At 32.4% G+C, this 23,134-nt stretch overlaps 3 protein-coding genes across 3 annotated transcripts; all 3 read left to right on the forward strand.

Moving 5' to 3' along the window:
- Positions 1–3,075: 3,075 nt before the first annotated feature.
- Positions 3,076–6,115, forward strand: LOTGIDRAFT_165350 (hypothetical protein; the record flags this gene model as incomplete). Its single annotated transcript, XM_009062369.1, has 4 exons — positions 3,076–3,280; positions 3,621–3,823; positions 4,646–4,647; positions 6,037–6,115. The coding sequence occupies 4 exons, from the start codon at positions 3,076–3,078 to the stop codon at positions 6,113–6,115; spliced, it is 489 nt and encodes a 162-aa protein (XP_009060617.1).
- A 2,938-nt stretch (positions 6,116–9,053) lies between these two features.
- Positions 9,054–14,032, forward strand: LOTGIDRAFT_165351 (hypothetical protein; the record flags this gene model as incomplete). Its single annotated transcript, XM_009062370.1, has 6 exons — positions 9,054–9,249; positions 10,838–11,050; positions 11,366–11,575; positions 11,757–11,969; positions 12,938–13,150; positions 13,671–14,032. The coding sequence occupies 6 exons, from the start codon at positions 9,054–9,056 to the stop codon at positions 14,030–14,032; spliced, it is 1,407 nt and encodes a 468-aa protein (XP_009060618.1).
- A 4,884-nt stretch (positions 14,033–18,916) lies between these two features.
- Positions 18,917–20,237, forward strand: LOTGIDRAFT_165352 (hypothetical protein; the record flags this gene model as incomplete). Its single annotated transcript, XM_009062371.1, has 2 exons — positions 18,917–19,246; positions 19,740–20,237. 2 exons carry the CDS (start codon positions 18,917–18,919, stop codon positions 20,235–20,237), a joined length of 828 nt encoding a protein of 275 aa, XP_009060619.1.
- Between the last annotated feature and the right edge of the window lie 2,897 nt (positions 20,238–23,134).

A 23,134-nucleotide genomic window follows, 5' to 3' on the forward strand; every position in this document is an offset into this window, starting at 1 on the left:
ATATTTTTAACAGTTTGGGGAGTCTGTTATAATACATTTTTAACAGTTTCGGGAGTCTGTTATAATACATTTTAACAGTTGTGTCTTTTCGGATATGACGCATTGAAAAAGCTGCACATGCGCAGAAGTGAAATGCGTCATATCCGAAAAGAAATATACCTGACATCTCAAAAACCGGATCAAACGAGATGCGCTATATCAGAAAACTCATATACTACTTCTTCTTCGAAGGGGAGTACGATTGTTGCGCTGCTGGTATTGGAATCCCATCTTCATGTTGTTTAGGGTGCTGAGGTTCTGTTGTGCTTTCTTGAGATTTTATTTGAGATCGGTATACATGTAAAGAGGATCTTGGAGTTTGGGATGGTTTTGTTGGCTGTAGCGATTAATTTCTGGGCTTGGTTAAAAGAGGTGTTTGGTAGCTGATCACGGTTGTTGAGGCGTACATGAAGAATAACGGTAGTAGGTTTGGGATCAATGTCGTATGATTCAAGGATAGACTGTATGTGATGGATTTTGGGCACCGGGGTAAGAATTTATTTCAGTGTCTGAACTGGTTTTGGTTAATCGATTCAGGTTAGATGATCCAATAATTAAGTAGATTTTTTCAGCGCAGGTAGATTCCATAATAATTTGTCCTTTGTTTGGTGATAATAGGGTTTGGTAGCGGATATAATGGTCGTCGACGAGGTGATTGGTACTGGTTTGGTAGTTGTTAGAAATGTAGCATTGGGCACGGACTGGAATCTTCTGATAAATTTTGAACATTTAAAGGTCAAATTGAAATAGATGGAAAGATATTTCATGATGGACAATACGAACAAGATATGAGACTTCTTGGTTTCAACTCCAAAACGTCGACGAGGTGATTGGTAATGGTTTGGTAGTTGTTAGAAATGTAGCATTGGGCACGGACTGGAATCTTCTGATAAATTTTGAACATTTAAAGGTCAAATTGAAATAGATGGAAAGATATTTCATGATGGACAATACGAACAAGATATGAGACTTCTTGGTTTCAACTCCAAAACTTTTCATAATATCTTTTCAAGTTTCGATATCAATCCTGATGCTACGAATTGGTATTTTACAGGAAAAATAATTTTACGTTAAGACAATTTCAAAGAAATGAAAAGATCAAACGTTAGTAGAGGAACCGAACTGAACTAATTCCGATAACTGAATATAAAGGTAAAGATAGTGGACCACAGTCATATACGCCCACCACGGCATGCGGGTGGTAAATATTCAAGATTTTGGGGCAAGGGCAATAACTCTTCTTCTAACGGTCGACTTTGATCTTCGTTTTATGAATATGTATACACATACCGAATTTCATTTTGATTCCATCAAAAAGTCTAGTTTTTAGAGCGTTTACAAAGCAAATGTTGACGGACAAACCGACGGACCTTTGTATCGTGAATATGTATGCACATACCGAATTTCATTTGATTCCTTCAAACACTCTAGTTTTTAGAGTGTTTACGAGCAATTGATGTTGATAGAAGCACTTACTCTATAGAGGTTAAAGGGCGATAACTCCTCAAAACTGACGTAGGAGACCTAAATCTTGAAAATGCTTTAAATTTAATCAGTAGTAAACTAAACTTGCTCAAACCTTTCGATTTAGGTCCAATACCATCCATTTTAAGTTTCATTAAAATCGGTTGAAAACTAAGAGAGTAATAGCATATTCAAGATTTTGGGGCAAGGGCAATAACTCTGCTTCTAAACGTCGACTTTGATCTTCGTTTTATGAATATGTATACACATACCGAATTGCATTTGATTCCATCAAAAAATCTAGTTTTAGAGCGTTTACAAAGCAAATGTTGACTGACGGACGGACCTTCGTTTCATGAATATGTATGCACATACCGAATTTCATTTGATTCCTTCAAAAACTCTAGTTTTAGAGTGTTTACGAGCAATTGATGTTGATAGAGGCACTTACCGTATAGAGGTTAAAGGGCGATAACTCCCCAATACTGACGTAGGAGGCCTAAATCTTGAAAAAGCCTTAAATTTAATCAGAAGTAAACTAACCTTTTTCAAACCTTTCGATTTAGCTTCTATAACATCCATTTTAAGTTTCATCAAAATCGGTTGAAAACTAAGAGAGTAATAGCATATTCAAGATTTTGGGGCAAGGGCAATAGGTCAAATTCAAACTTGATCTTCGTTTATGAATATGTATACACATACCGAATTTCATTTGATTCCATCAAAAAAAAATAGTTTTTAGAGCGTTTACAAGCAAATGTTGACGGACGGACGGTGAGGGGTGTCGACAATATACGTCCACATAGCGAGATGCGTGCGTATAAAAATTGATTCATACCAACAGATGGTAACTGTTTTATCAAATGTGTAAATCATGTTTTGAACAAACATTTAAGAAATATATTTCAAGATCAACAGTTTTTCAAAAGCAAAAAGAAAAGGAGTAATGACAAAAACTAGAATTAATGAGTTCAATAAGAGATATGATACTTCATTTCAAATTGATAATCCCAAAAATAGAAATTTACTTATAAGAAGAAATAAAATAAGTTTAGGTATTAAAGAAATTATAAACAACTATGGAAAACGTGTAGAGACGATAATGAGGTTAAACAAGTCTCACCTTTAAAACTGAACGTGTTTTCAGATATATGTGATGCTGCTTTGTTCGCTTGGGATTGTGAAACATATCCAGAAAGTGAAAAGCGCAAAGCAATTCCTTATTCCAGTACGTTAATTAATTTAGAACACTAAGGAAACAGTTAAAGACGATAAAAAGTAACTCTCCACATTTAAATCTTACCGATAATATTCCAGAAAAATTTTATAATCAACTAATGAATAGAGTAGAAATATTTGTGGATAAAGATTGTAGAGATCAAATGTTTCAATATTTAGGTCAATATAATAAAAAATATTAACATTGATTTCTCATAACAGTATTGGTTTTGATAAATGGATTATACTTAAAAAGAAAGCAATGAAGCTATCACATTGTCCACTACTAACACAGAGAGGTATTCTGTCTTTACCTTTATCTAAACCATTCACCAATGCAGATCTACAGAACAAATGGAAAAACAGATAGAAATAACAACCGATAAAAATTATTTACAAAATATTAAGTTCACGTGTTCCTATCAACATGAAAAATCCAGTTTGGCGACATGGAGGAATTCGTCTAATCTACCAATGAATTTGAGAAAGATTATGGATGTAGATATTTCTAAATATACCGAAGAAAATTGGGAATCTTTAAGACACGATATGCAAAAAGGTATACCCTGAGGTTTGGAAAGAAAAATGTAGAAAAAGTTTACTAACATACACACCCTTTTATAAGATATTTTATCACATAATCTATTAAAGGAGGAATATGATATAAAATCATTTACAACAGATAATTTGTAAGGAATAAAAGGAATATACAGAGCTCAACAGTGATAACATAATTGTTTATTGAAAGAATATAGTAAAAGTAATAAAGATAAAACAGAGGTTACTTCAAAACTTAAAAAAATAAACGAGAAACGTTCTAAAATAATGACGTTTGACGATCAAAGAAGGTAAATAGGAAACTGGTAATAAAATTAGGTTTAGAAATTGTTTCTGTTCAGACGTTTTGGAAGGTGTTGATATTCAAGAAATAGTTAAAGCTGGTGGAAGAATTCTTAGAATATTAGATGGTATAGTATTTCAATACAATTTGAAAACTCCGCCATATAGAGATAACATTTTAATTTTGAGAGATTTAAGATATCAATACAAAACGGATGGTGATATTGTTGGTAGTAATTGCTTGAAATTATTAGGTAATATGGTAGCAATTGCATGAAATTATTAGGTAATTCCTTGTATGGTAAATCAATTCAGAAAGATATATCTACAACCAGACATGTATGGAATGAATCAACTTTACAGGCTATGAAAAACTAAATGATACTCAATATATTGTAGAAACAGGCATTGAAGAAAGAGAAATAATCTCAACAATTAGTAAATCTATACGACTAACACCTAGTCATTTGGGGTCATTCGTATTGTCACCAGACATGAGTTTTTAACATTGAACAAATTCAACCATAAATTGCGAAAAAGTAAAATTTAACTTACTTCATTTTTCTTTTCCAATTTGTATGTTCTTTCATTTAAGACCAAAGTCGTCAAAATCAGATTAAAAAAATTTCCGAAAAATGAAAATGACGGCAAATTACCATGACTAGTAAATGTCTCTGGTTTTCTAATTCATTAGGAGAGTTACCTATTAGTGTAAGGTTTAGTGACGTTCATACATTTACACGGGAAGTGGGTTAACTGAAAGTTTACACCTAATTTCGTGAAAACCGGAACTGATACCATTTTTTTTTAACTATGCCAATTTGTTTTCTGTCGTGATCTGTCAATGCAATCGGACAAATAGCCAAGAAAATAGAAGAATTTGGTCAATATTTGCAAAATTCAGCTCAAAAAAATGTGTTATGTATTTTCGAAATTAACATTTTTAACTGATATCAGATCAAATATTCTTGCGAGATACCAAAAATAAGATGCAAAATCGCTCCAAAAATACGCCTAGAGACAATTTGTTACTTTTTGTCATAATATGCATATGTTCCAATATATATTTATTTATTTGCTACAGAGGTAGGTCATATGCATTGCAAATGTCGCGGAAAACTATTACAGTTACTGTAAAATCATCTATATATTTTTTTTTAAATTACGAAAACAAAGCATAACGATATAACGAACGCACTGCAATATACAGAAAGAAACAAAGCGTGACAAATCGATTTCGATTTGATGCAACAAAGAATTACAATCCCATGCAGTCGTTTAAATATCAAAAATATGAAAATAACATTGAGCCACCAAAAACAGATTTGACAAACTAAACAGAAATATATAATTTCAAATTATCCGACCTGTTGATTGCAGAGCCAAGCCTACACAAAAAACACCTGACGATGTAACAAATGTTGAACTGAAAAGCTTTACGTCATAAATGCCCTAAAGAACACATCGTAAAACAAACGCTAAATTATTAGTAGCTCAGCTTTGTATAGTTACCAAAATTTATATCAAATATTGCTTTTACCATGGTGACAAATCTTGAAAACTAGGGATACGAAAGTTACATGTAAATTTTCAATTGCCTAAAAAGTGACATTTTGTGTCTTGCCCTATTAGTGATGAAATCACATCCGTATATCACGTCTGAGGAACTAATAGAGCCAGATTTGTTGTGTCATGTTTAACACAGGCGTGTTTCTGATTGGTTTGCAAAAATATTGATGTATGATTATGACACTATTGGGCAAAATTCAACCGAATATGATTTACATACTAATTGTGTCAGATCATAGATATGAGGTGTTGCAATCTACAGAAAATAACCGAAACGAAACATCTGCAATTTAATCAAACTACATCTACCTACATCAACAAACTAAAGGAATTCCCCTTGTTTGGCATATTCGCGTTTATAAGTTTATTATTTTGGAATATGCCATTTTGCATGAGAAGTGATTTATTTGAATTTGATCATAAAATGTACAATTTCAATAATAACGTGCATGCCTACAAAAAAAAGAAAAGAACTAGAGCCACACGTGGCACAGAGTGGGACTTTGCAAATGTAGCAAAATGCAAAAGACTCAGAAAAAATCAACCTTCTACGATAATTACATCACGCGCAAGAGCAGTCTAAAGTTGAGAAGAATTCTTTGGAAGATTGTTATAACGGAAGTAGACAAACCTCACAAATGAAAGTATCAGAAGACAGCCAAGGTCAATGACATTTGACATTGAAAGGGAGACGGTCAACAAAGGTCAAGGTTACTAGATACAAGTCATCAAAATTTTTAAATATATACGACTATAAAACCGGAAGTTGAGATAGGACAGCAAATATAAAAGTATAAATAGATAGCCAAGGTGAATGACCTTTGATCCTACAAAAATCAGGGTCAAAAAAGGTCAAGATCAAAAATTGAAAATTTATAATTTTCAAAACCTGTTCTTTTTTTTTAGATATAAAGCTGAAACAATGGAACTTCTAAGACAAAGTGGCTCAACGGATGAAGTAATTGTATGCAAAGTTCCATTTTAAAGAAATTTATACGTTGCGCGTTATGTCCCTTGCCAAAATTGTCAATAATGAGTAATTTAACCCGGATGTGCTACGTTCACCTCAATTTCTTTTGCATAGGTTAATTGATATTCTGAATGTTATGTTGTGTTCCAAATTTAAAGCTTCTACATCATACAGGTCAAAAGATATAGGTCAACAAGAGTCAATAAAGATCAAAATAGAAAATTGGAAATATGGAAATTTCAAAACCCGTTCCTTTTTTGGAAATATAAAGCTGAAACAATTGACCTATTAACACAAACTGGCCAAAATAGTGAGGTAATTGTGTGCAAAGATCCTTTTTGAACAAATGTATCCTATGCGAGTTATGCCCCTTTCCCAAAATGTAAACAATTAGTAATTCAACCCGGATGTGCCACGCCCACCTCAACTTTTTTGTCATAGGTTAATTTATATTCAAATTGTCTTGTTGTGTTCCAAGTTGCAATGTTCTACATAAAATAGGTCATAAGATATATACACACCAAGCTCAAAGAAACGGAAATATTGTAAAAAAAAACTCAAATTTGAAAAATTCACAAATTTCAATTTTGCTTTAAAAAACGATTGTTATAAATCACGTGAAAGAGCATGAAAAGCACATTAAGAATCCGAAAAAATTAACCCTCTAGGTTAATTAGGTCACGTGCTAGAGCAGTCCAAAGTTGCGAATTCGGCTGTTTTCGGACAGCTATAAAACCGGAAGTACATGTCGGAGGTCAAATATCAAAGTATTGATATTGATAGCTAAGGTCAACGACCTTTGACCTTATGAAGGTCAAGGTCATCAAAGTTCAAGATCACGAGATATGACCCTTCAAACTTTGAAAAAATTGCAAAAAAGCAAAATTGAGAATCAAAAAACGGCTTCCTAATGTCATGGTTTTTTTTTTTTATCTTCTTTCATTTGACACCAAAATCATTCAAATCGGATGAGCCATTATGTCTGAATAAAAATCGAATCATTTCAGAAAAATCAAAATGGCGGCCAAAGTTTCACGTTTGTTCCGGATTTTTTTTTCTTCGTTTTTTGTCATAACTTTGTCTATTTATCAGCATAAAATTTTTTGTCCTATACAAATTACACCGGAAGATATTCAACCGGAAGTGAACATCGTTTTCCTGTTTAAACCGGAAGTGAAATTGAAAATTTGACTGTACCATTTTGTTTACATTCTTAAACAGTCTTTGCTCAATTTTTTTCAGATTAATCAGACAAAAAGCAAAAAAAATGAAAAAAGCAAAATCTGGCAAAAAAATTGTCTGCGACAAATTTTCGAATTTTGAAATTTTGAAACTGCTATTCTTTCAGATTTTAACAGTAGATTCCAAAAATGCAAACCCAAAGAAAATCGGCCAAAAATACGACTTCTAGAGCCGATTATCTATTCTTGCACATATTGAACTGTGGCACTTCCGGTTTTGCAAAAAATGGTTGAATGGTTGCTGCAACAATTGTAGTCTAAGCTCAGGAAGGTGTGTAAAAATCGAAAAAAACAAAAAAAAAACAAAAAAAAAAGAATTGACATTTCGATAACAAAGTCCGACAAAAATCTTAATATGACGTAAATGTTAGGTTATCATTCTTAATTTTGGCAGTGTTTTTTAATTAGACACTTTTGTCACCAAAAGTAAAACTTTAATATGTGAAATTCAAGTAGATTGTTAGCAACGCAATGGTCTTCGGTAAGCTTACATAATTGAATTTTCGTCTGTGAATCATTAAATCAAAAGTATATTATATAATACATTTTACTTTATTAACTTTGGCTAGACAATAATTGTATTCTATATTATACAAAATATTTTTAATATATATTATTTGCCGTGTATAAACTTGATAAACCTGAATTTGTTTTAAAAGGGTCAATTTGTTTATTTTTACGTATGCATTTGAAAGTAGTGTTTGGTGTCGGGCACTGTTAGTCTTGACATCAAAATCTTCAAAACAAAATGCCTTAAAGCTCTCCACATACTGCGATTCTTATCCAATACTGACTGGTGAGCAACCGAAAAGTCCTTCTATTACACCATACACCATCTATACACCACCAAGTTCTCAGAATCAATTTGGGTGCGTCAAGCATTAAAATAGCATGTTTGCAAGACCATCCTGCCAACCTTATTTATACCTTACATCTACCTGTACGAGGCAAAGCAAGAGATAACATCTGTTAATATAGTTTATGATTAACAAAAAATAGAATGTCGGGCTCTACTGCATGAGTTCACAAAATTGATTACAGAATGTTCCAATGAAAAAATTATTCAATGGTGTTTGCTATATAAATGCAGCCTATAATAGTAAGTTTTAACTCGTTAACAGTTACCTACAGAAGTCATTGTCACAATGTTCTTCAGTCAACTTGTCGGCTTGACTTTATTGTCCTACAGTTTAGACGTCAGAGCTTTAGGTTAGTAATATTTAGAAAACAGTTTCGTTTAAGATATATATATTATCTTCACTATTTATCACTTTTGCTTTCTGAATTATTATTATCTTTAGTTTGTGCTTTAAATCATTAATTAAATTTGGTTTTCAATTAAGATTTTTGATTGTCGTTTTTCAGTATTTTAATAAAATGTGCTTTTTAAAACCAGGAATAGACAATTGTGTCAAAACATAAAGTACTTTACTTGACTTACTTCTATAATTTATAGATGCTTTGTATAAAAAAATGTTTTACTATCGTTCATGACATTGTGAATGTGTTCGTGATGCATGATAGACTGAATGAATGTTTGAAAAAAATAATTTATTTTCAAATAATAGTAAATAAAAAAAGCTTTTCTACCACAGTCCCGTTCCTATGGCGATATTTTAAACCAATCGAAGCGTAATTGTCAGAATCTAGCTTTTTAATCTATAGGCCTACTACTATACTAAATTCTAAATTTGTCTAAAGTGAATATAGCAATGGGTAAAGAAACAAGACAAAGTTCAACATATTTTAGATTATTATCATCATATGCTGTAGATGGTAATGTTGATAAAAATTGGTTTCATGATTCTTGTGCAGTTACTAATCAAAAGAGTGGTCCTACATGGTGGTGTGTTAACTTGTTAGCTCCTGAACGATTCCAAACTATTGTGCTGTATAATAGTGACTCATGTGAGTATTAAATATGATAGTTAAAACGACTTTGAGCATTACATACATTCCGAAAGGATACTTTGGCCTCCATTTTGATTTTCCTGAAATGCGTCAAAATCTATTCCGAGATAACGATTTATCTGATTTAAATGATTTTGGTGTCAATTGAAAGAACACAAAAAATAAATAACCTCCAAGAAACCCGATTTTTTATTTTCGCTTTTGCTTTTATGCAATTTCCGGTTGAAATTTTTGAAAGTTTGACGGCTTATTTCACATTTTGATTCTCAGACATTTTACCTCCGACATGTACTTCCGGTTTAAAAGCTGTCCGAAAAAAGCCAAATTCGGAACTTTGGACTGTTCAAGCACGTGACCTAACTAACCTAGACGGTTAATTTTTTGGGATTCTTAACGTGCTTTCCAGAGATATATAACAATTGTTTTTCAAAGCAAAATTCGTGATTTTTTCAAATTTGAGTGTTTTTTTTTTACAATTATTGTCTCTTTGAGCTTGGTGTATGTATATCTTATGACCTATTTTATGTAGAACATTGAAATTTGGAACATTACTAAACAATTTGAATATGAATTCATCTATGACAAAAAATTGAGGTGGGCGTGGCACATCCGGGTTGAATTAGTAATTGTTTACCTTTGGGTGAAGGGGCATAACTCGCATAGAATACATTTGTTCGAAAAGGAACTTAGCACACAATAACCTCATCCTTTTGGCCAGTTTGTGTTAACAGCTCAGTTGTTTCATCTTTATAGATCCAAAAAAGGAACGGGTTTTAATATTTCCATATTTTCAATTTTCGATTTTGGCCTTTAATGACTTCTCTTGACCTATATCTTTAACCTGTATGATGTAGAACTATATCTTTTGATCTGTATGATGTAGAAGATTTAAATTTGGAACACAACAAAGCATTCAGAATATCAATTAACTTATGCCAAAAAAATGAGGCGGGAGTGGCACATCCGGGTTAAATTACTCATTATTGACATGAGAACATTCGCTCAAAAGGAACTTTGCGTACAATAACTTCATCTCTTGGGTCACTTTGTCTTAGAAGTTCGATTGTTTCAGCTTTATAGTTAAAAAAAAAAGGAACATGTTTTGAAAATTCAAAATTTTCAATTTTTGACCTTTTTTAACCTTGACCTTTTTAGGATCGAAAGTCATTCACATTGGCTATCTATTTATACATTTATATTTACTGTCAACTTCTCAACTTCCGTATATATTTTCAAATTTTGATGACTTGTATCTCGTAACCTTGACTTTTGTAGACCGTCTCCTTTTCAATGTCCAAGGTCATTGACCTTGGCTATCTTCTGATACTTTCATTTGTGAAGTCTGTCTACTTCCGGTATAACAATCTTCCAAAGAATTTAAACTTCTCAACTTTAGACTGTTCTTGCACGTGACGTAATTATCGTAGAAGGTTGGTTTTGGAGTCTAATGCAATTTGTCACATTTGCAAAGTCCCACTCTGTGCCACGTGTGGCTCTAGTTTTTATTTTTTATATGATAATATATAATAAACGGTGACATTCTATATATGAAAATCATGTTAAGTAATTCCTTTGAAAATTTCAGACCAGGAAAGATTACACAGATTCTCTATAAAAGTCAGCAATACTGGAGGATGTGATCAAAGTACATTTGAATCAAGTCAAGTTTGTTACACAGATGAAAGTTCCAGACCACAAGATATATACACTGTATATGATTGTAAAGAAGGACAGTTTATATTTATTACAGTACCAGCACAAAAACTTCAAACTATTTGTGAGGTGAAAATATTTCAAGGTGATTTATTAAATTACAATATCGTTCACGACAATATGTGTGTGTTCGTGATGAATGATAGACTAAATGAATGAATGTTTGAAAGATAACTTATTTTTAAAAGGAGTCAATATAAAAAAAGGTTTTTTCCAATGCAATCTTATTAGAATTCGATTAAAATTTGGTTTGTGTTATTTTCGTCTACATTGTAATGAAACAAGTTTTCTACTACAGTCCCGTTCCAATCACAATATTTCTAAACAAGCGTGTGGTTAATAATTCATATATACTCTCTGTACAGAATTGACCTTTTTACTATATATATTTTATCTGTAGAAAATTTAGCATTTGGTAAAGATACAAGTCAAAGTTCAACATATTATGTACTATCATCATCATCAAATGCTGTAGATGGTAATACTGATGGCGAATGGTGGAATGGATCCTGTACACATACTGACTTTACTAATGGTCCCAAATGGTGGTGTGTTAACTTGCGGGCACCTGAACGATTTCACACTATTAGGTTGTATAATAGAAACGGCGGTGAGTATATAAATATAATAGTTTTACCATTACATTGAACTAATTAATCCAGATCTCACCGATTCTGTCTATTTTAATGCCTGGTAAAGTTTTGTCTTATTTATCTTCATTTTATATATTGTGATTTGATAAACAGTGACATGATTATGAGAAAATATGTTAAATAATTTTAAAATTTCAGCCAAGGAAAGATTACAAGGATTTTCTATAAAAGTAAGCAATACTGGAGGATGTGATCAAAGTACATTTGATTCAAGTCAAGTTTGTTACACAGATGAAAGTTCCACACCACAAGATATATACACTGTATATGATTGTAAAGAAGGGCAGTTTATATTTATTACAGTACCAGCACAACAAACTTTAACACTTTGTGAAGTGAAAATATTACAAGGTGATTTATTAAATTATAATATCGTTCACGACAATATGTGTGTGTTCGTGATGCATAATATACTGAATGAATGGATGTATGAAAAATAACTCATCTTTCAAAAGATCACTTAAAATACAATCTTATTAAAATTAGATTAAAAATTCCTTTGTTTTTTGTTTCTTATATTTCCGTCTCCATTGTCATCTAACAAGTTTTCTATCACAGCCCCGTTCTAAAGACGATATTTGTAACCGATTGAATCGTGTTGTCTATTTTTCATAGATACTTTCTGTACAGAATGTAGCTTTTTACTATAAGGGGCGACTACAATACTCAATTATATTAATGTCTTTAGAAAATTTAGCAATGAATAAGGAAACAAGTCAAAGTTCAACATTTTATGTAAAATCCTCATCATCAAATGCTGTAGATGGTACTACTGATGGCGAATGGGGACATGGATCATGTTCAACTACTAATATTCATAATGGTCCTGAGTGGTGGTGTGTTAACTTACAGTCAATTGAACTATTTCAAACTATTATGTTGTATAACAGGAACATTTGTGAGTATATACAGAGCCTCAGTTCAAGCGGAAGTCGGGTGTCACGGCTTGGGTTCTGAAATGTTACTTAATGGAAAAATCTATCCCTAGAATCTGAGTCCTAAATCTCGTGGTTCACGCCCTCCCACTGTAAAACAATATTACGTGCAAATATTCTCTTGCATTCAGTCACTCATTGAGGGTTGCCGCCCATAACTTAACCGTCTGTATGCTAGAGATTATAGACACACTGAGGATTGGTGCATATGATATTTAAAACCGCGTTGACTATTACATAAAACTAATTAATCGAGGTCCCACCAATTCCATCTATTTTAATGCCTGGTAAGTTATTTTATTATCAATAGGATATATGAAGATATGATAAATGGTGATATCCTATAGAGTAAAATTTGTTAAAAAATTACTTATAAAATTTCAGTCAGGGAAAGATTACAAGGATTCTCTATAAGAGTAAGCAATACTGGAAGTTGTGATGAAAGTACATTGGAATCATGTCAAGTTTGTTACACAGATGAAAGTTCCACACCACAAGATATATACACTGTATATGATTGTAAAGAAGGACAGTTTATATTTATTACAGTACCAGCACAACAACATCTAACTCTTTGTGAGGTGAAAATATTACAAGGTGATTTATTAACTTACAATATCGTTACCTATTTATCGTTTTTACATAGACATACTTAGCAACACCATTCTGAACTTAGGTAAGTGCATGATCATCATTGCGTACTGTACCACCAAGACTGTAGAGTATCTGAGTCAACATTCAGCAAAAGTTTGAGAAATTTGAGAAATTTTAGGAATTGAACTTCGGTGAAAAGCTGTCTTGATGTAAAATAATCTGTATATTGGTATGAGAGGATAACTATGCATTCCCTATTCTAATTTACACATATGATGTAACGTTAAAAGTTTAATTACCATTAAAGGAGCAAGCTTATCCCGCTGTACTGACAAAATGTCAATACATCATGTTGTCCCCTCCTTTGTAACCCCACTGGCACCGCTATTATTCAACACTCTTTCATTTCAAATCAAAGGGTAGAAAGGCATAAGGAATTAAGATAAATTCGTGCATATTTCACAGATTTTGCTTTCTATCCGCTCCCTTCTAATTGTAATAATAGTTATTTGTAACATTTTAGATCTCGAATGTAATGTTACATGTAAAGATGGAGTAAAATCTTCAACTGATGGACTCTTTGCTAATGCAACCGTTCCCCTCGACACTGAAGCTGAATGTAATGCTAAATGTTCAGCTACTATTGGTTGTACACTTAGTATGTTCTTCTACGGCAAATGTGAACTGTTTTTCAACTTTGCATATAAATCTATCAATTCCGTCGATGCCTGTCAACAGCTCTGTACTAGTACACCTGGATGTAAAACTGTACGACATACAGGTACTACCTGTTCTCTGTTTAAGAAACCCTTCGACCAATTTGTGGCGGATCCTCATGTTTCTGTCATGGCTTGTCTGAATGACGACGATTCACTTTGTATGTAGCGCCATAAATCAACTTTGGAATGCCTCGAGAAAGGACATTTTTTTTTTCAAATACGAACTATAATAAACCTATATCTGTCTGCATTATATCGTGCTATTTTTATCTTCCCAAGTCGCAATCATACTTTTCCGTATGGTATTTGTCGTAGGAGTCCAAAGATGAAGGGTGTCCATTTATGTACTGCCTTCCATTTTTTCACGAAACTCTGAAAATACAAATGTGTTTTACACTACCCGACAATTACTAGAATGGACATCAACAGAAAGGGGCATTTTAAAGAATAACAACAACCTGACTTTCTCTTCAAGTGTAATAGTCAACTTAGAACTTTACCATAATGGCCCAAAGTAATTAAGTCCCAGTTTGTTATCGAAGTGCCAATTTTTTTTTTCGATTTTTGCCACAGGGCACACAGCCTGGGCTTCGTCAGCTGCATCAAAATTTCTACATGTGTAGAATTTCTATAGTGGCAACGTTGTTAATGAATATAAATTGGATTATTTTGCAGAACCAGAAGTTCCAAAGTTCAACATGTTCAAAAAGTGATTAATTGGCTCTAAAAGTCGCATTTTTGCGTCGATTTTCTTCGGGTCTTCATTTTTGCAATGTTATTTCTGACATGGCAGCAGTTTAAAAAATTCAAAAAATCGAAAATTTGTCGCACACTGTTTTCGGCCGAATTTTGAAATATTTGACCAAGAAAAATAACTTTTTTGCTTTTTATCTGATTGATCTGAAATTGTTTGTGCAAAAATAGATAACTAAAGTTCTTAAGCCTTTATGCAATTTCCGGTTGAAATTTTTGAAAGTTGCAAGGCGCTAAATTTGTGACCTTGACCTTTGATCACCTTGACCTTTATAGGGTCATTTACCTTGGATATCAGTTGATGCATTCATATAGCGTCTACTTCCGGTTTTATAGTTGTCCCAAAACAGCAAAATTCGGGTTAATTTTTGTGGATTCTGAATGTGCTCATAGTGCTCTTTCATGTGATATATAACAATTGTTTTTTCATGCAAAATTGAAATTATTGATTTTTTTTAAATTTCGATGTTTTTATTACAATATTTTCGCTTCTTTGAGCTGGATATGTGCATATCTTATGACCTGTTTCGTGTAGAAGCTTGAAATGCGGGACACAACGAGACACTTTTTTTTTAATCTTTATTTACGTATATAAAATATTTACATTCCATGAAGGAGATACACGTTCAATATACAGATGGTTACAGATATTACTAACAACAGAAATGAGTAAATTCATGATAATTAATTCTTAATCTGAAGTCAACAAAACTATCGCCCCTATCAATCAAAACTCCATTTACTTTTAAATACATTTAAGTAATAAGCGCTAGGTGTAATGGTTAAGGGTATAGTTTTAAAGTTTATATCAGTAGTATATGTCTTTTCATATGGCAAGCAAAAATTACAGATTGGATCCAATCTTTCAATTGTATGATCCGATTCAATATTCGTTCAACAAGAAGAAAGAGGATTACTTAATCATCTCACCATCGGTAGGGACAAAGACCCAAATAAACGACGGAGGGAGAGTTACCTTTGAAATTAATTCGTTCTCCAATTGATTGGTGCTTTCCGATGCCCATTTCCGATGCGATTTCAAAATCAAAGACTCCACTCAGAATCGAGTTACACAAACTAACACGACGTTAAAAAACAATTTCTTTCCGTCTTTATTCAGCGAAATGGTTTTGGAAGCTGGTTCAAATCCGATAGAGACCATAAAACACCCCGGCGAGTTTGGCACAATGTTGAAAACGGTTCTATATCCCCAAAACTACGATTCAGTTTCGGGATGGATTCCCGATTACGGTGACGGAGAAGTTTTAAAAGAACCGGTCAGAACTGTAGCAAAGTCCCACTCTGTCTAGTATTTTAATTTTTATCATTTCAGTACTCAATCGTAACAACAATCCTCTTGGCATTGACAAAGTTTAAAAATATCCGACCTGGATGTAACATGTTCGCCGTCTTATTGGAATTACACACATTTCTTTAAATTGAAATAAGTTATTAACGGATTATCCGATTTGATTGATTTTGGTTTCAATGGAAGGTATGGTCTCGTACCAATTTGCTGTTGGCTGGTTTGCTTTGGTATCTTCGGATCAATCATCCGTAACATGTCAGCCAAATTTGGATGATCCTAGAAGATACGATACAGTAAAATGTCGAATATGAGTATCCTTCAGACTCAGACTTTCCCTGGCACAACGGTCTGCTTGATCATTTCTAGGGATGGACCCATACGACGAGATCCATACTAGTTCGATCCGGTGATTTAGTAGTTGTGAATCATTCTTCGTATTTCAGCGGTAACTTCTGAGATGCAACTAGGAGAAGTGAGAGAGATAAATTGCGGACTGATTTGTGAATCGGATGGGATTGCGGCATGCTGCGTGTAATGCGTCCTGATGCTAAGGAATTCTGCTGTGATCACTGAACAGTGAGAGGAGGCCCTCTACTGATGCGGGTGTAATATAAGCTGCTGACAACAACTTTATAGCTGACACAGATTAAAAATATCGACAATTGTTTTCGATGGTTGCCAGTTTAAAATTCATAGTATTTTATATATTCCAAGTGAATTTAATATATAATTAAATTCTATGATGTTTAAATTGATTTGTGTTGATTAAGAAGAATCATCCTTAATGATAAGGAAAATGGTAGATTGAACGTGGAACATATTCATATTAAAATATTTTCATTCCGTTTGAAATATACATAATGTTTGAAACAAATATGTCGATTAGAGAACCGACTAGAAAATGGTAGTAGTTTAAGGACTCTCAATATGTTCGCACAAAATTCCCCATTCCATTACATTTCATGGTGAAAGTGCGAAACATATTGAGAGGTCCCCAAAAAAAGACCTAAACATAAATTCATAAATTCTTACACCAAAAACACCTTCAACAATTCCCACTCCAAACACACCCTACATTCCATCAACCCCCACCCAATAAAGGACCTATTCACCCTACATTTCATTTTTAAATTAAACGAAAAAAGCATATTAAAAATACCCTTATACAAAATAACATCCCTTAACATCCGGTTATTAATAATGTAGCAACTTCTAGAAGGAAGATAACTCTTGTTTTAGAAAAAAACAGACCACAATTTCTTCGTTAAATTAACTCATTTAACAATAGGATGAGTTTAATTCTAAAACACGAACAACACAATTTCGAAGATTATTCGGGTGACGGTATCTTTTCGTCAATATTTTCTCTAGGTAAAACAATAATTCCAAAAGTAGCTAGCTTTGTTTCAAAAAACAAATCCCTCATTTCCCCGGAGGCTAAAGCTGACGGTTCTATCGCGGAAGCGGGAAAGAGTATAAGCGACACAGTGAAACAATCTGACGAGTTGATAAGAGATCTGCGAAACAGGAGACTAGAAGAAAGGAAAGGAAAAGGTTTTGAAGTTATAGGATAAAAATGATAGTCGAACACGCTCCAAAAACTTGGTTCAGGAGATATACAAAAATCATTGGGTTCTCTTCTTGGATTTCCATGGGCAAAATATCCCGGAGAAAAAAATCTTCCCGGTCATAATTACACTAGTCCAGGTACCAGGTTAGATCTGCTATTAGACGAAAACGATAAACCCAAACCGGGTGAAGAACCAGTCAATAGAGTTGACGCCGCTGCGCTTAAACACGACATACTATACAGAACTGAAGACATAAAGTTTAGACACGAAACAGACAAATGATAATCGAACTTGAAAATATTCCAAATCCAACTTTCAATTAATATGCCAGTCGAAAGAGGAAATAAATATTGCTTAACAGTTATAGATTTGTATACGAGATATGCTTGGGTTATTCCTTTGAAAAACAAAACAGGATTATCAGTCTAACATGCTTTTGAAACGATTATGAAACAATCTAGCCGACATCCAGAAAAACTGTGGGTAGATAAAGGAAGTGAATTTTATAACAAAAATATGAAATCTCTGGGATTTGAAATTGACAGCACGCATAATGAAGGTAAAGCTGTGATTATTGGGAGATATAATAGAACTCTAAAAATAGATTATTCAAAAAGTTCACGGAATTGAAGTCTCAAAAATGGCTTAAAATATTACCAGAGGTTGTAGATGAATACAATAACAAAATTCATTCATCTATAGGTGTCACACCAACACAAGACAGAAATAATCCAAATATTATAAAGTCAATTACCGCACAGCGTAACTACGAAAATGAAATAAGTAATTTTAATATTAAACCCAAATTTAAAATTGGAGATCACGTTCGTATTTTCAAATATAAAAGCAAATTCGAAAAAGGTTACGTTGGATACTGGACAGACGAAATATTCATCGTTGATAAAGTAAACACCACATCACCTCCGACATATGAATTAATCGACCAAGACAAAGAACAAATCATAGGTAGGTTTTTTCAAAACGACCTTCAAAAGACCGACTTTTGAAAATGAATATCTTTCTCGATAAATATGGAACTGATACAACCACAATCTTTCAACTTATGAGACGGTCGAATGAGTTAAATATATCACCGTTTTATTATTGTATGAGAGATGAAATAAATTATCTCAAATATAAGAAAGGAAAATTTTATGCTATGACAAATATACATACTTCCGATCAAAAAGGAGTTCATCATTCTGCTTTGTACAAAGACTCTTCAAATAACTTATATTTCTTTGATTCTTTTGGATTAGAACCAACTGAAGAGATAATGCAATTGACTAATCAACCAATCAAATGTTCAACATTTCAAATTCAAAAAGTTTTGTGGACAGCTTTCACTTTGGGTTTTATATCAGTTGAGTTTAAGAAAACAGTTTGAAGAAATTATAATAAATTTAACTCAATAAAAATGGCGAACAAGTTTGGATTAGGTTCTTTATCTTTAGAAACTAAAAAACCTAACACTACAGCGTGGATAAATAACGCGAAACCTTACTTTGTGGATCAAATCGGAGACACTCTCCAAGGTGATATAGATATGAACAATTTCAAAGTAACTAATTTAAAATCTCCGGAAAATGATAATGACGCTGTTCACAAGAAATATTTACGGGAACAAATAAATTCAATTGAACTAAACAAAAACCAATTAGAAGATAAAATAAGTAATGTGAAAAGATTCTTCAAACGTCAACCAAATAATAAAAATTTTGTTAATGATACTAAACTACAACAAGAGGTATAAGGTTTAATAAGTTTTATTCAAAAACAATTAGTCAACGTAGTGAACGTTTCAACAGGAATTAAATGCTCTGGAAACTAAACTTAACAGTGAATTACAAAAAGAACTAACAAATATTTAACAACAAATACAAAACATAGATGATAGCGAAATCAAAACCTATATTCAACAACAAATACAAAATATTGATGATAGCGAAATTAAAACCTGTATTCAACAACAAATACAAAATATAACCATTTAGAAATTTGCGTGATACAATGAATCTATTACTAATAATATTGATAAATCAATAATATATAAATATAAAATATATGGATTTTCACAATGTAAAACTAAAGAATTTGAAATTAACGACGAAAACAGCAAGCTTAATCAATTATTTAAAATTAAAACGAGTGGAAAATATATAGATAAGTTTAGAATGTTAACCATTCCAGATAAAGAATATGATTATTTTTCATTGAGTCAATTTCATATGATATTGGAGACGGAAACTCCACCATCAATGAATATTATTAGAAATCCAGAACCACAAAAAGAATATACAATCAATTATCAGTTTTTACGAGCGACAGACTTTGAATACGTAAAACGATATTTTGTTAGTAATAGTTATTCACTCAAACATTCCTCTTCAACTAATTTATTTACCTCAATCGATATTCATAAAAGTCAACAAGATAAAGAATTTATAATATTTTCATCAATAATTGAACGTAATGTTGGCACAGAAGTTGGAGGCATATATACCTTTAGATGTTCGATAAAAATCAATATCGAAAAACCAAAATTTTCAGTTCATTTGAATAAGATTAATGATTCGAAAGAACAAATATCGTTTGTATCTGTAGAAGTTTATATTTCCAAACCTGAAATAATTATAACAGATCATGAAAAAATAAAGCATGGACATCTTACTGGGCAACCTATTGTAGATGTTAAACACTTTCCATCTTTTGCTTTATCAGAAATTCATTTAATTTAATTACCTAAAAAATGGAACTAGAAATCGAACAAAACTACATGATAAAAAAACAAAACGAACTAAAAGAAAAACTAAAACACTTCAACAAATGCAGAAAAACATGTATTAGCCGCGTTCACTGCCATTCAAACTTCATCTTGAGGATTTATTACTTTAGGTTTTACATCAAAATAGAAATCTCATTATAAAAAGAAAACCGAAATTTTAAATCCATATCTTAATGAATTATTTATATTTTTTGAAAGATCGAGAGAAGATAAGAACATAACCATTGAAGAATTAGAAACAAAACCTTAGGCATTAAAGAATTAGAAGATAATTACGATGAAAATGTATGGAGAACTTGTAGAGATGATAATGCGGTAACACAGAGAACTTGTAGAGATGATAATGCGGTAACACGAGTTTCACCTCTAAAACTAAATGGTTTTCCAACAATTCACGATGATTGTTTATACGCATGGGATTGCGAAACCTATAGCGAAAAAGACACGAATAACGCAATTCCTTATTCTTGCACGTTAATTAATTTTAATTTAGAAAAACTAAGAAAAATGTTAGACAGAATAAAACATAACTTTCCAGATTTAAATCCCACTGATAGTGCTCAAGAAGAAAATTATGATAAATTAATGAATATAGTAGAAATATTTGTGGTTAAAGATTGCATTGATCAAATGTGGCAACGTTTAGGAAAAATAGATCAAAAATATTAACATTAATATCTCATAACGGTAGCGGTTTTGATAACTGGATCGTGCTTAAAAATGCGAAAAATCTAACGCAATTGGAAAAAATGGAAAAGACAAAAACAAATGATGGGCAACTCTAATTATTTGCAATATATTAATTTCATATGTTCCTATCAACATCAAAAATCTATCTATATACCGATGACTTTGAGAAAGATCACTGATATCAATATTGCAAAATACTGTAAACGTGCTGCTTGTTGGCCGGCTTGTTTGCTTGGTTCTACTTGCAAACTGCAAAGTACATCATTCTTACAAACTGTATACTCGTTTGTAAGAGACTGGATACGGACTTCTATCGGCTATGAATTTACTTTCCAAATGAGATAACAGCAAAGATATTAACAACACTTTATTTACATTCAATAACTGGAGATATACACTAATCCAAGAAGTATACCCAAGACTCTTAGAATATTAGAACGATCCGATCCCCAGCTAAAGAATGAATGAAAAGACTCCCAATACCCTAACTACACTCCTATTTATCTCTCCCCCAGATGGCCAACATATGAAATATTTCTAATATGCCTAACCGATTCCTTTTCTATACCCCTATAGTTCCTTAATCTCTCAGTGTCTCCTTCCCTACCGACATGGGATAGGACTCTTTTGTATACTACCATCTGTTTCTAATTACTTACATAAACACCACACCGATGTTAATTAAAAAGTGTTAAAGATTACAGATTAAAGGCTACCACCCAAGATTACCCTTATTTGACTATTACATGTTGAAGGTTACCCCCTTGATTCCCTATAGTTTACTTCTGGACTAATGTAGGTCTCTTACAACGATTAGCAATATTACAATACACCGAAGATAATTGGGAATCTTTAAGACATGAATGGGAATCTTACGCTAAAAGAGATACGTTATGTCTTGGAGCTTGTTTGATAAAATATAACAAAGTTATGAAAGAAGTTGTATTCCAGAATATTTCTAACAATCTAACGGCTCCTTCTTTATCTTTAAAGGGTTCGTATAATTTGTATCATTACCATACAGAAATGGTTGAAGAAGAATGGTATGAAACTACTAGAATGGTTCCAAAACACACCGAAAAAGAAAACGTCGAAGAAGTTTACTCACATACACACCCTTTAAAGATATTTTATCAGACAATCCATTAAAGGAGGGAGGGTTTCTGCTAACAGAAAATCATTTGAAACGAACAAAATGGATGAAGTTTGTAATGTATTAAAGGGGTTTAGTGAAATACGAAGTGATAATATAATTGATTTATATAAAGAATATAGTAAAAGTAAAAAAGATAAAACGGAAGTTAATTCAAAACTTAAAAAATAAAATGTACTAAACTAATGGCGTTCGACGCCAACGGTTTGTACGGTTCCGCCATGTCGGATTTAGACAGCGAATATCCTAAAGCGCAAAGTGGTAGACCGTTTCTACCAAAAGAAAACAAAGAATTTGTTAAGCTCTTTAATGAGCAGAAATTCAGACCTAGAACGGCTATTTTAAATGTCTAGTTTGAATATCCTACTAACATGTTCTTCCAACCCATACCAGCTAAAGATAAAATTAGGTAATAAGGAAACTGGTTCTAAAATCAGGTTTAGAAATGGTTTCTGTTCAGATGTTTTAACATCGGTCGATATTCAAGAAATAGTTAAAGCCGGTGGACGAATTATTGAAATATTAGATGGTATAGTGTACGAAGAAAATTTTAAACCTCCACCATATAGAGATTATATTTTTATTTTGAGAGACCTTAGAAATAAATATAAACGAGAAGGTAATATCGTAGGTAGTAATTGCATGAAATTATTAGGTAATTCGCTGTATGGTAAATCTATTCAGAAGGATTAACTACATCGAGAGACATCTATGGAATGAAGCAACTTTAAAAACCAACTTCGATTCACACGTCAAAAGCTATCCTAAAGTAAATGAGACTCAATATAAATGAGATAAATGAAGAAGAAAAAGAATTTGACAAAATACCTTTGGGGTCATTCATATTATCTCACAGTAAAAAAATAATGAATTATTTTATTCACATAATAGATGGATTTTATAAGCCGGAAATATACTATACAGATACTGATAGTTTATACATTTCATCTAGCAATTGGGATACATTAAATGAAGCTGGGTTGGTGTCCGAAAATGATTATTGTAAA

The sequence above is a fragment of the Lottia gigantea genome (genome assembly GCF_000327385.1).
Source record: "Lottia gigantea unplaced genomic scaffold LOTGIsca_51, whole genome shotgun sequence".
NCBI classification, from domain to species: Eukaryota; Metazoa; Mollusca; class Gastropoda; family Lottiidae; genus Lottia; species Lottia gigantea.